Source organism: Amblyomma maculatum, unplaced genomic scaffold, assembly GCF_055883805.1.
Source record: "Amblyomma maculatum isolate TAMU_Amacu unplaced genomic scaffold, ASM5588380v1 scaffold_15, whole genome shotgun sequence".
In the NCBI taxonomy this organism is placed as follows: Eukaryota; Metazoa; Arthropoda; class Arachnida; order Ixodida; family Ixodidae; genus Amblyomma; species Amblyomma maculatum.
Window position 1 is genome coordinate 985883 of NW_028146740.1, and position 14567 is coordinate 1000449.

At 46.3% G+C, this 14567-nt stretch overlaps 1 protein-coding gene across 7 annotated transcripts in view; it reads right to left on the reverse strand.

Annotated features, from left to right (window-relative positions):
• Positions 1-1381: 1381 nt before the first annotated feature.
• Positions 1382-14567, reverse strand: part of LOC146171902 (isoaspartyl peptidase/L-asparaginase) — a 290995-nt gene continuing 277809 nt past the window's right edge. For all 7 annotated transcript variants that reach the window (XM_084586141.1, XM_084586140.1, XM_084586146.1 and 4 more), the window contains one exon: positions 1382-1654. In XM_084586141.1, the coding sequence (XP_084442267.1) occupies positions 1455-1654 (200 nt within the window). In that variant the 3' untranslated portion in view covers positions 1382-1454. The remainder of the gene's footprint in view (positions 1655-14567) is intronic.

The window sequence follows — 14567 nt, forward strand, 5'->3', positions numbered from 1 at the left end:
GCAACAAAGTCCAATGCAGCGGCGGCGACCAACGGCTTATGCGATGCGTTTAGCAGCTCGAGGACGCTTTTGTCGGGCCGAATGCCAACGCAAAGCAGGCAAGCATTACATAGTTCTTCCTTCAAAAATAATAAAAGTTGAGTTTTTCCTGAGAATTCTTTTCCGTTTATTACAAAAGCTCCCTTTGTGCAGTGGAGCGTTGACGGACGTGACGGGGTGAGGGCCACCAAAGCATTTTCGCTCGTCGCTGTCGTGCTCAGGTTCTGGGTTTGTAAAAAATTTCGCGTATCACCCAGAAGCAGCTCGCTAGGCAGCCAATTGCAGAAGGCTTTGGGCTACTCAATTTTCGCCCTGGTTCTTTTCTTTTTTTTTTGGTGAGCGAGAGCGAAGTTGGTTTTCCTAGTGCAGTTTGAGCGAAGAACCTGCAGACGCTCACTTCGTCTGATCCATGCATATATGAGCGCATCGAGACAATTCAGTAAAAGCTTGATAGGGTAGTAAAGGAAAATAAAAAGGCTAGTGTGGCTAGATATTATTTTCTAAAGGAGCAAGAGGAAGTCACTGCTTGCATCGCAGTGTAGTAGCGCACCGCTGAGCTGTGACTTCTTTTTTTTTTTTTACGCGCGATGCGTTACAAAAACATCACTTTTTTACCGTACATTATGCTGTTTAGTGTTAGAAATGGGATATAGCGTAATTGTACTCCCCCTGACCGAACGACGAGGCGACGGTAACAAAGCAATGCTGAAAACGCGCCTCTGTCGCAGAGTTTCGTCGCTCTGTGTGGTGTGCACCAGCGGCAATGACACGCATTGGCGGCGGCGGCACGCGGCTGGTCAGGGATTGTCACCAGAAATTTTTGGCATTTTGCTTAACTCAAAACTCCGCTTATCTCGAAATTTTCCCCGGCTTTTACAACTTTGAGTTAACGAGGGTTCACTTATTTGAGACCCAAGAAGCCGAGCACCAGGCCGGGGGAAAGCTTGTACCCATTGAAAAGCCGGTGGGTACCCGGCGGCACCAGGGATCGAACCTGGTACCTCCCAAACACGAGGCGGATGCTCTGTACTGTGATAAAAATAAAATGAATGGAATTGTGTGCTGTGATGCCCAAGCCTTCAGCAATATTAACTCAGTACAGTTGAAAAATCGCCGGAGTTGCCCTTTAACCCAGTCCTGGCATCCATTTCATACCTGCAAGCTTCCAATCGCATCTGCCCATCTAACTTCTGCCACTCCCTGGCACCAACAGTCTGACAAAAAATTCAACCACTAGCACTTGAACATACCAGAATGAAGCCTAAAAGCATTTCATCCCTCATTTCATTTCAGCAAGAATCCCAGCTGTTTTAACAAAGACAATGCAAACAAAGAACACATCTTAAGGAAGGAAATGTTTTATGCAACCAGGAAACAGAGGCCTTCCCTGCCACAATGCTGCCTCTTGCTACCACTCAATAGCTGGGGTGCTCGTCGGGACGGCTCCCACACTGGTATCCCTGGGGGTTTCGGCAAGCCCAGGGCATCATCTCGGTGCTGGTTCCTGATGCCACAGCACCCGAGTATGTCACCAAGACGACACCAGCGCAGCCACCCTGAGTCTTGAGCCGCATCCGCTGCAGTGAATCTTCTAAAGCCTTGGTGGGCGAAACGCCTGCAACGAGACAGTTCAATTAGTATGTCTGTACAAGGTAGGGCAGGATAACACTGAGAGCACGACTGCAAGAGGAACACCATGCCTTGTTCTATATTGAGCGAATTACAGTAGGTTTCCTATTATTTTTGATTACCTGGACTTGACTGGGGGCAACAGAGTATGCGTGGGAACTACGAATTACCTAACCTTCACAAGGCAAAATTCAATTGACCTCCCATTCGCATGAGTGAGAAAGGCACAAGGAGGAGGATGAATGGGCATGGCAAGGTGACGGGGTACATGTCGCTAATGCAGATTCCTGCTTACTGTCCAGGTTACCCAGTTCCTATTATTTTTGATTACCTCGACTTGACTGGGGACAACAGAGAATGTGTGGGAACTACGAATTACCTAACCTTAACGAGGCAAAGTTCAATCAACCTCCCATTCGAATGAGTGAGAAAAGCACAAGGAGGAGGATGAATGGGCATGGCGAGGTGACGGGGATCATGTCGCTAACGCAGATTCCTGCTTACTGTCCAGGTTGCCCTGTTCCTATTATTTTTGATTACCTGGACTTGACTGGGGGCAACAGAGTATGCGTGGGAACTACGAATTACTTAACCTTCACAAGGCAAAATTCAATTGACCTCCCATTCGCATGAGTGAGAAAGGCACAAGGAGGAGGATGAATGGGCATGGCAAGGTGACAGGGATCATGTCGCTAACGCAGATTCCTGCTTACTGTCCAGGTTACCCAGTTCCTATTATTTTTGATTACCTCGACTTGACTGGGGACAACAGAGAATGTGTGGGAACTACGAATTACCTAACCTTAACGAGGCAAAGTTCAATCAACCTCCCATTCGAATGAGTGAGAAAAGCACAAGGAGGAGGATGAGTGGGCATGGCGAGGTGACGGGGATCATGTCGCTAACGCAGATTCCTGCTTACTGTCCAGGTTGCCCTGTTCCTATTATTTTTGATTACCTGGACTTGACTGGGGGCAACAGAGTATGCGTGTGAACTACCTTCACAAGGCAAAGTTCAATCAACCTCCCATTCGAATGAGTGAGAAAAGCACAAGGAGGAGGATGAATGCGCATGGCGAGGTGACGGGGATCATGTCTCTAACGCAGATTCCTGCTTACTGTCCAGGTTACCCAGTTCCTATTATTTTTGACTACCTCGACTTGACTGAGGACAACAGAGAATGTGTGGGAACTACGAATTACCTAACCTTAACGAGGCAAAGTTCAATCAACCTCCCATTCGAATGAGTGAGAAAAGCACAAGGAGGAGGATGAATGGGCATGGCGAGGTGACGGGGATCATGTCTCTAACGCAGATTCCTGCTTACTGTCCAGGTTACCCAGTTCCTATTATTTTTGACTACCTCGACTTGACTGGGGACAACAGAGAATGTGTGGGAACTACGAATTACCTAACCTTAACGAGGCAAAGTTCAATCAACCTCCCATTCGAATGAGTGAGAAAAGCACAAGGAGGAGGATGAATGGGCATGGCGAGGTGACGGGGATCATGTCTCTAACGCAGATTCCTGCTTACTGTCCAGGTTACCCAGTTCCTATTATTTTTGACTACCTCGACTTGACTGGGGGCAACAGAGTATGCGTGGGAACTACGAATTACGTAACCTTCACAAGGCAAAGTTCAATCAACCTCCCATTCGAATGAGTGAGAAAAGCACAAGGAGGAGGATGAATGGGCATGACGAGGTGACGGGGATCATGTCTCTAACGCAGATTCCTGCTTACTGTCCAGGTTGCCCTGTTCCTATTATTTTTTACTACCTCGACTTGACTGGGGGCAACAGAGTATGCGTGGGAACTACGAATTACCTAACCTTCACAAGGCAAAGTTCAATCAACCTCCCATTCGAATGAGTGAGAAAAGCACAAGGAGGAGGATGAATGGGCATGGCGAGGTGACGGGGATCATGTCTCTAACGCAGATTCCTGCTTACTGTCCAGGTTACCCAGTTCCTATTATTTTTGACTACCTCGACTTGACTGGGGCAACAGAGTATGCGTGGGAACTACGAATTACCTAACCTTCACAAGGCAAAGTTCAATCAACCTCCCATTCGAATGAGTGAGAAAAGCACAAGGAGGAGGATGAATGGGCATGGCGAGGTGACGGGGATCATGTCTCTAACGCAGATTCCTGCTTACTGTCCAGGTTGCCCTGTTCCTATTATTTTTGACTACCTCGACTTGACTGGGGGCAACAGAGTATGCGTGGGAACTACGAATTACCTAACCTTCACAAGGCAAAGTTCAATCAACCTCCCATTCGAATGAGTGAGAAAAGCACAAGGAGGAGGATGAATGGGCATGGCGAGGTGACGGGGATCATGTCTCTAACGCAGATTCCTGCTTACTGTCCAGGTTACCCAGTTCCTATTATTTTTGACTACCTCGACTTGACTGGGGGCAACAGAGTATGCGTGGGAACTACGAATTACCTAACCTCCACAAGGCAAAGTTCAATCAACCTCCCATTCGAATGAGTGAGAAAAGCACAAGGAGGAGGATGAGTGGGCATGGCGAGGTGACGGGGATCATGTCGCTAACGCGGATTCCTGCTTACTGTCCAGGTTCCTATTATTTTTGATTACCTGGACTTGACTGGGGGCAACAGAGTATGCGTGGGAACTACGAATTACCTAACCTTCACAAGGCAAAGTTCAATCAACCTCCCATTCGAATGAGTGAGAAAAGCACAAGGAGGAGGATGAATGGGCATGGCGAGGTGACGGGGATCATGTCGCTAACGCAGATTCCTGCTTACTGTCCAGGTTACCCAGTTCCTATTATTTTTGATTACCTCGACTTGACTGGTGACAACAGAGAATGTGTGGGAACTACGAATTACCTAACCTTAATGAGGCAAAGTTCAATTAACCTCCCATTCGAATGAGTGAGAAAAGCACAAGGAGGAGGATGAGTGGGCATGGCGAGGCGACGGGGATCATGTCGCTAACGCAGATTCCTGCTTACTGTCCAGGTTGCCCTGTTCCTATTATTTTTGACTACCTGGACTTGACTGGGGACAACAGAGAATGTGTGGGAACTACGAATTACCTAACCTTCACGAGGCAAAGTTCAACAGAGGGTTTACAAAAGTACGTCTGGCAACCGTGAGCGGCACGCTGATCCCGCGCTGGCCGCCATATTTTGTTCCCTCCATCCGTTCGCTTCGTGTCCGTCCGTCAGCGCTCGCCGTTCTGTTCGCGCTTTTCACGTTTTAACCTAGTGTGCTGTGCTTAGACCTCTCTTCGGTCCCTGGCGGTTTCTGTTAGCGACGCCTAGAAGCGTATTTTGACAGCCGAGACGTGGCGGGGCCCATCAGCCACGCTGCCGAGAGCAGTTACAAATTGCTCTACGAGTTGTGCATGGGCCCCTCGGCAATCCGCAGCGTCATTCCTATCCAGGTACAGTATCCAGAGTTCTGTAATATGGATTTTTTTTTTGCCTGTGCGCCTTTGCTGTTTACTTAAACGCCTATGAGATATCATCGCGAGTTTGTTTGCTTGATTTGCGCAATCACCGTCGCTCATCCCACTGGAAGATACTTGGTTGGCAAAATGAGCGAGGATGCATTTTATTTTATGATAAAAGGATCGCGTAATTTGACGTAAGTTGGACTGGCGCTTAGCACTTTCCTTCCCATGCCGTCGACGCAGTAGTTGGCATAAGTCTCGGAAATAATCGGGGGCTGCGTAAAAAAAAAGTGCCATGGTAATTTGTGCTTCCAGTGATTGAATATTGATTGGTGTGCGATAGGCGATGACGAGCTAAATATTTGTAATTAATTGATCAATTGATAAAATAAAGAAACGAAAGAAAGAAAAAACTGGAAAGTAAGGGTCTAAAGGTTTCAGAATGAAAAACCAGTGCTTGGGATGCTAAGGAAGAAAATTTAGAATGTGTAATTGATTAATTGAAATAATTGAAGAATGTGTTCAAAAGCCAATTGTTGCTGACGCATGCGTATTGGTATATAAAAATATAAAACGTCAAGAAAGAAATGATAGAGATATAACATAACATACGTAACAGAAATATAACATACATAACAATTAACATATAACATACTACACTTGTGTGTAGTATGTTACTTTTGATGAATTCATATTTCACTGTATTGTATTATTTTCGCCCCTCCTGCTAGGGCCCAGTTAGGGCTTGCAGTAATTGGTTAAATAAAATAAATAAATAAATAAAAGAGCTAAAATATAACACGTGAAGAAAATAAACATCGTGCGTGTATATGAGAGAGAGACACTATAGCGTTATACCTTTAACGGTGGAGCTTAAGTGACCCCTAATTTTTCTATAACGATATGATATAATATAAATCTGATTTTATGAACACAGCCAGTTGCACAAAGCACAAACACTTTGCAGTGATGTGAGTTGACTTTTCAAATTTCTTTTCGTTTCAGCCGAGTTCCTCCTCCTTCGAGTTCCTCGAAGCTTCCAATGTCAGCGCTTTCATATGAGATTACACTTCAAATGTTTACTTTCTGACAAAGGGAATAAACAAGAAATCGACATATTTAAAAATTCCAGTAAATTTCAGGTAGCTGTGAATTAGTGAACCATCGTGTGACTCGAAAAAACACACAAAAGTGAAGCGCACGCTTCGTTATTTTATCGGCCGCGCTGGCAGGTATAAAACCTGAGCTGCGCGCTCTGGACGTGGACCGGTCGAAACGGGCTGCACGTGAGCATGTTACAACACACTAGTGGGATGTCATCTTTTCCTGCTTTTCTAGACGCAGCTGGTTTGGCAGCCGCTTGCTTTTGCAGCGTGAAACACGTACCTCGGGCGCACTAGACAACCGTATTCCTCTCTGCACCAAGCACTACTATTTCGTACGACTGTGAAAAGTAGTTTCGGTAATCATGTCCGTGTCTTAAATCCAATACACAATGGTAAATGCAACCTACGTACAAAATGTTTCAAAGAACGTATTTGCACAATAGCGTTCGTTATACATGCATTGCTCCTTCTCCCGTGTCCTCCATCGCAGCATAAGCTTATCCTTCAAGTTCACAAGGCTCCATAGCGCGCAAAACAACCTTGCTGTTTTAGGTGATAGCACTTTCTGTAAGCTAGCTCCAAGTCAGAGGGACGTGCAGTAATGCTTTACATGATGCAAGTGACCCTTGTAAAGCCGATTAGGACTGCAAACGAACGGTCGCATACACGCGTATACCTTGATTCCATGTGCGTCTACGACGGTGCGCTGGCTGCAGAAGGGCACGCAACAACATGCTGGCATCATTCCGAATAGAGCTTGAAGCTAACAGCGACTGCTGTGATGTTAAAAAATGAAACAATCGCTTGTGAGCATTCCAATGCACCTTTTGGTGCATGCACGGGTTCTACGAAGGCGCACGTTGACAGCGTACTCGATGGGAGGCGCGGGCGGACTGAGCAAAACATGGCCGCCGCGCACAGTTTCTGTTTCTTTAACTAGATGGCGCTAACTTTTGTAAAGCCTCTATTGACCTCCCATTCGCATGAGTGAGAAAAGCACAAGGAGGAGGATCAGTGGGCATGGTGAGGTGACGGGGATCATGTCGCTAACACAAAGATTCCTGCTTACTGTCCAGGTTACCTTGTTCGCCTCAGCCAGTGCATCAATGGTTTCAAGCATGTATTGCCACTTAGGATCGGATGACAGCAAAGATGGCACCGTCGGTGAAAGCTACCCTTTACTGGATTTGGACTTTCTGCCAGACATGCGCAGTGCTCCACTTTATGAATTTCCCGCGTCAGTGACGTTTCTAGCATGGGCTATAAAAGACTGTCCTCAGCGATACTTCACCAATGGGCTCGGCGAGGGGACGGGGATCATGTCGCTAACGCAGATTCCTGCTTACAGTCCAGGTTACCCTGTTTACCACAGCCGGTGCATCAACGGTTTCAAGCACGTATCGCCACTTAGGATCGGATGACAGCAAAGATGGCTCTGTCGGTGAAAGCTACCCTTTACGGGATTTGGATTTTCTGCCAGACATGCGCAGTGTTCTATTTCATGAATTTCCCGCATCAGTGACGTCTCTAGCATGGGCTATAAAAGACTGTCCTCAGCGATACTTCACCAATGGGCTCGGCAAGGCCACAGGGATCACGTCGCTAACGCAGATTCCTGCTTACTGTCCAGGTTAGTAGTGTTTGTTTGTACAGGAGTGACGAAAGGTGTTTTCTCGTTATGCCGAGCCCACATATGGTTTTGACCATTGCCCATGACTGTTTTTGTACACCAATGCTACTGCTCTGCGGAGATGTTGAGAAAAACTCTGGTGCCGATCCCACTGTCACGGAATTGCTTCCCCAACTTGTTGAAGGCCAGCAAGCTATGCGCAGTGAGTTGGCCAATGTTATCAGTAGGCTAGAACAGACAGAAAAAACTCTTGCAAACTTTGACTTGCGCGTGAACGAACTTGAGGAAAACCTGAAAATTATAGCCGCAAAAAAGAAGGAAATTGATGGCCTACATGAAAGCTTAGGAGAAGTGCAAGAATTGCTGAAATCACAGAGTGAAAGGTTAGTTTACCAAGAGAATAAAAGTCGCAGAAACAATTTGATTGTGTTTGACATTAAAAAGTAAGTAAACAAGAGTGAAGAAATATTGCTCGTAAGGTAATCGACGAAGTTGCCGACGATAAACTTGGACTTACATGTAATTCTATTGCCCGCATTCACAGGTTAGGTCACCGAGGTGCGAATTCACCAGTTATATTTCCAGGATTACTTTGAAAAACAACAAGTTTGGAGTAGTGTTGGAAAGCTAAAAGGGTATTCAAAACGACTATTCAGCGGAGACAGTTAAAAGGTGTAAACTACAAAGGCAAAAAATGAAGGTGATAAGAAGGTTTTCCTCTTGCATGACAAAGTGATAACACCTACTACGTGTGGGAGGAGGCGAGATTTCTGAAAGATAGCCAAGCGCATGTTGCCAGAAGTATTAGGAATAAAACTGACGCCCTTGAACTACGCTCATATGACCCACATGTTCTTATTCTTTCAGGAGCATGGTGGCAAGATAAAATAGGAAATGATGCGTTTGTTCCCCCTGGCTATCACATCTTTAGAAGAGATCGTAGTCCAAGGGGCGGGGGTGTTGTAGTGATTGTAAAGTAATTTTTGCAGGTCACTGTCCTCGACAAAATTTCTGATCATGAAAGTCTGTTTTTAAATGTGTCGTGTTGGGGTTTGACCTTTTTATTATGTGCAGCTTACCGCGCTCCTGACACTGAAATCGCATTTCCTGAGAGCTTATATGATCACTTGCTAGCCAAGCGTGAAAATGTGATTATGACAGGAGAATTTAATTTACCAGGATTGGACTGGGAGAGTTTAGCTTACGGGACCTGTGATTCTGGTGATGTAATTGTGGACAATCGCTCTAATAATCAATCTATTATTGATTATTTGGATGATGTGTTCCTGAGTACCAATATAGGTGGCACATACAGCTTATGGGAACGTCTCAAGAAGGGCGTTTTATATTGTACCGCAAATTTTGTACCTCGGCGAAAAGTTAGAAGCAAGCGTCATAACCCCTGGGCGAGTCGCAATATTATTCACATGAAACGGAGGCTTAAATGTCTTAGGCGACATCATTCCTTATCTTCTCAGTATTTGAAGAAATTAAAACATGAAATAGCACAGGCACTTTCTAGATCAAAATCTCGTTATTTAAGGTTACCCTTCCTTCATTCATAAAATCAGACCCCAGCAAATTTTGGCGATATCTTGGTCTATAAAAGGAAGCCCTAAAAGAAATTAGAACTGACGATGGGAGCCTTGTCACTGATGTGAAGGAAATAGCTTAGTTCTTTAACAGGTACTTTTAAAGTGTTTTCGGGAGCCTTTCATGTATGTTTTTGATGCACCCAAGCAATCCATCAATCCTAACAAAGTTCCTGTTATTTCCACAGAAGGGGTTCTTTCTTTGCTGCGTAAAATAAGTATTTGGAAGGGTCAAGGTCCGGACGGCATTCCAAATGCATTTTTAAAGCGTTACGCACTCCAGATTTTGGAACATTATCATCATCATCAGCCTGACTATACCCACTGCAGGGCGAAGGCCTCTCCCATATTTCTCCACTTAACTCGGTTCTGTGCTAGCTGCATCCACTTGACACCTGCGAACTTCTTAACCTCATCCACCCACCTAACTTTCTGCCGCCCCCTGCTAGGGTTTCCTTCCCTTGGAATCCAGTTTGTAACCTTAAGCGACCATCGGTTATCCTCTGTTCGCACTACATGTCCTGCCCACGCCCATTTCTTCTTAATTTCCACTACAATGTCGGTGACCTGAGTTATTTCTCTGACCCACTCTGCACGCTTCCTATCTCTTAATGTTACCCCTACCATTTTTCATTCCATAGCCCTTTGCGTTGTCCTCAACTTAAGTAGAACTCTCTTGGTTAGTCTCCACGTTTCAGCCCCATAGGTGAGTAAAGGTAAGATGCAACTGTTATATACTTTCCTCTTTAGCGATACCGGTAAGCTGCTAGTCATAATCTGCGAGTGCCTGCCAAATGCGCTCCATCCCAATCTTATTCTCCTTGTTATTTCCCTTTCATGATCCGGATCTGCGGTTACCACCTGTCCTAAGTAGACATATTCGCCTACTACTTCCAGTACTTCGCTACCCAATGCTAACTGCTGTTCCTTTCCGAGGCTGTTGAACATTACCTTAGTCTTCTGCATATTGATTTTCAAGCCTACCTTTCTACTTTTCCTGTCTAGGTCACCAATCATTATTTGCAGTTCATCCCCCGAGTTGCTTAGCAAGGCAATGTCATCAGCAAATCGCAGATTACTGAGGTATTCTCCATCTACCCTTATCCCTAACTGCTCCCATTCCAAGTCTCTGAATACTTCCTCTAAGCAAGCTGTGAATAGTACTGAGGAGATTGTGTCTCCTTGCCTAACACCTTTCTTTATGCAGAACTATGGTTGCTGTGCAGCCACTATATATATCTTCCAGCACTTTCAAGTACGGCTCGTCTACCCCCTGATTTCGCAATGCCTGCATCACCGCCGAGGTTTTAACTGAGTCAAATGCTTTTTCGTAATCAATGAATGCTATGTATAAGGGCTGGTTATATTCTGAGCATTTTTCTATCACCTGATTGATGGTGTGGATATGATCGATAGTAGAACACCGTTTCCGAAACCCTGTTTGATCCTTTGCTTGATTGCAGTCTAAGGTTGTCCTGATTCTATTAGCGATTACCTCAGTAAATACCTTATACGTAACAGACAGTAAGCTGATCGGTCCGTAATTTTTGAGGTCCTTAGAGTCCCCTTTCTTATGAATGAGGATAATGTTTGCATTCTTCCATGGTTCCGGTACCGTCGATGACACCAGGCACTGCGTATACAGGGTGGCCAGCTTTTCTAACACGATATCCCCCCCGTCCTTCAGCAAATCTGTAGTTATCTGATCCCCTCCAGCTGATTTCCCCCTTTTCATAGTTTCTAATGCTTTCTTGACCTCGTCCTTCGTAACTGGTGTTCCCTACCTGTTCTTCCTACCGCCACTGTTCTTCCCTACCGCCAATCTCCTTACGATCCTGATTACTTTGGCTACTGTAGAGATCTGTATAGAACTCCTCGGCTACTTTGACTATCTTGTCCCTATTCCTTATGACGTTGCCCTCCTTGTGCCTTATCGCATACATCTGGTTTTTGCCTATGCCCAATTTCTTCTTAACCGCTTTAAGGCTTCCCCCGTTCTTTACAGCACGCTCAATTTTCTCCATGTTATACTTCCTTATATCGGCCACCTTGCGCTTATTGATTAGCTTTGATATCTCGACCAATTCAATCTGGTCTGTTGGATTGGAAGCTTTCATACTCTGGCGTTTCTTAATCAAATCTTTCGTCTCCTTAGACAGCTTACCGGTATCCTCTCTAACTATCCTACCACCTTATTCTACCGCACATTCATTGCTTCTAGGGTAATGTCGCCATCCTCGTTTAGAGCCGAATATCTATTCTGTAGCGAGATCTTGAACTCTTCTGCCCTCCCCCTAAGCGCTAATTCGTTGATGGGTTTCTTTCTTACTAATCTGTTGCGTTCCTTCTTCAGATTTAGGCTAATTCGGGACCTCACCATCCTGTGGTCACTGCATCGCACTTTCCCGATTACCTCTACACCTTGCATAATGGCGGGGGTTGAACACATTGTGAAGTCAATTTCATTTTTAGTCTCCCCATTAGGACTTTTCCATGTCCATTTCCGGTTCTTCCGTTTGCTGAAGAATTTATTCATGATTCTTAAGTTATTGCACTCTGCAAACTCAACTAGTAACCCCCCCTGCTATTCCTAGAACCAATGCCATAGTCACCTACTGCCTGGTTTCCTGCCTGCTTTTTCCCTACCTTGGCATTGAAGTCGCCCATTAGTACAGTATACTGCGTCTTTATTTTTCGCATTGCCGATTCTGCATCTTCGTAGAAGCTTTCAACTGTCTGGTCATCATAAATGGTGGTAAGACTGGTTGGGATGGTTCCCTGTATCCTGTATTTCTCCGGTATCGGCATGAGGTCGGTTCCTTAGACAGCGCACTGTTCGGCGTATCTTATAATTAGTAGAATTAAGCGGTAACCACATGAGGCGACAGCCCGTGGCAATCCGTCGCACGACACCGCCGTCAAAGCCTGTCGTTGCCGTTGGTGCACACCGCACGGACCGAAGGGACTTGATGACAGAGAGGCGCGTCTTCAGCGCTGCTTTGTAACCGCCGCCTCGCTCGGTCAGGGGGAGTGCAGTTACGCCATATCCGGTTCATTTCTAACACTAAAAGCATGAAGTACGGTAAAACACTGATGTAACTTTTTGTAACGCGTAGCGTTAAAAAAAATAAGGTCACAGCGCAGCAGTGCGATAGTACATTGCAATACCGACTGGCATTGCAAGCAGTGATCGTCTCCTGCTCCTTTACAAAATTAACAATATTTTTTTTTTCTTCACTATCTTACTAAGCTTTTACTGAATTGTATCAATGCGCTCATATATGCAAGGACCAGACGAAGTGGGCGTCTGCAGATTCTTCACTCAAATCGGACTAGGAAAACAAACTTCACTTAAAAAAAAAGCCAGGATGGAAGTTCAGTACCCCCAAAGCCTTCTGCGATTGGCTGCCACGCTAGTTGCTTCCGGGCGCACGCAAAATTTTCTAAAAACCCAGAACCTGGGCGACGGCGACGAGCTTCAATGTTTGACGTGCGCCGCCATCGCGCAGCATGCTGCCGCCAATTCTCGCCTCATGTGGATGGCGCTTTAGTGCGAAGCGTGCAATGCGACACAAAATGCGGTGCTTTATTAAAACGCGTGCTGCCAACTCCGTGTGAGCTTTGCCTTCTTAAGCGGCAGTTATGTTGGTTTTGACGCTCTGCTTTAACCGAACTAAAATTATTTTTGTATATAAAGCATTATTTACATCCCAAAGCTAAATACCAGAGGAGAAAGGTTTAAGGCGCATACTGACACAGTGGGGCCAAATGCATGCCAACAGCACCCATAGCGCCGACGTGGACCGGCCGCTCGCAGAGCGGGTCACAGTTGCTCACGCCATCTGTCAGCAGCCCTCAGAAGTAGAATTCTTCGGCAGAGGGCTGGACGCGGCCGTTCTCTCACCTAATCTACTCTTACACTATAATGCCTAGAATATACTACACCGTGGCCACGGTATGTCAACTACGACGGCGCGTCAAAAAACTGCCGCTTCTACAGTCCAGCGCGGCTGGCGTGCACGCCGCCGCGGCGCGCATGCGCACAAGCATTTTCGAGCAGACGACAGGGCACCTGCAGGGAGGAAATGGCTGCCTATCGAGGCACTAATCACTGTTGTGGTCAAGGCAATGATGCGATGTGTTTACTGCGAATGTTCAAATGGCACAAAGCATTTACAGCCAGCCGTGGAGACGTCCAGCCCAGCAATGGCGTGCCCGCGTCGACGACAGTTAGGGACGGAACGATGATTGTGTACGTGCGTGTTTTACTGAAAACTAATCATAAATTAAGTACATGTACGATTACACAAGAGTTAGAGATTAAACAGTAATGAGGATCCCTTTCTCAGTCGGCCGCTGTTCCTGTAGAATTTCATCAATTTCGCGAATTCCCTGGTTGTTGAGCCGCTGACGTTCCGTGTGGCCAAATCGAGTACGGCCTTCGATTCCGGCGTGTACCGGTCACAACTCTACCCGAAGCCACTTCCGCAGTTTCTGGTATTCTTCCACTGAATGTACTGCAGATAAAGGAAACACCACCATCGTTACACCTTCTAGAGCACTGCATTAAAACGGGTATAGCACACGCACTGCGGCAAAGAACTCACAGCTGTGCCCGGCTATATTGCTGACAGATTGCATCCCAGGCATTTTTTTCCCCTCTGAACGTCTCTGCAGTCACTCCGCTTGGTATCATAGACGCAGGGCTGCCCTCGAATGCCTTCTAGCAGCTTTTTCGCAACAGTGTCTGAAACGCGCGCACGGTCGCTGCCTACATAGCAAGACGCCATCTTCACTGCGCGCGAGAAATGCTGGGATGTGTGGCCGGCGCGGCTGACGCGGTCGGCGAGAAATAGGCGAGATTCTATTTACGCGTCGGCGACGTTGGACTGCGTCAGCTCGCGTTCGCTACGTCCATCACGCCGTGACGTCGGACTATAGGCCTTGGTTTTTCGCCGACGTAACGTCGCGGAGGCCGGCATGCGGGCGCGCGTGCATTACGTCGGACTATATTGGGGCCTTAATAATAATTCGATATACAGAAATCGTCTTCAGGTACCGCTTGCGATCATGAAAAATATCGTATTTGTTGTATAATCAACCCACTCGCATAATGAACCCGCCCTCTACTTTTGCT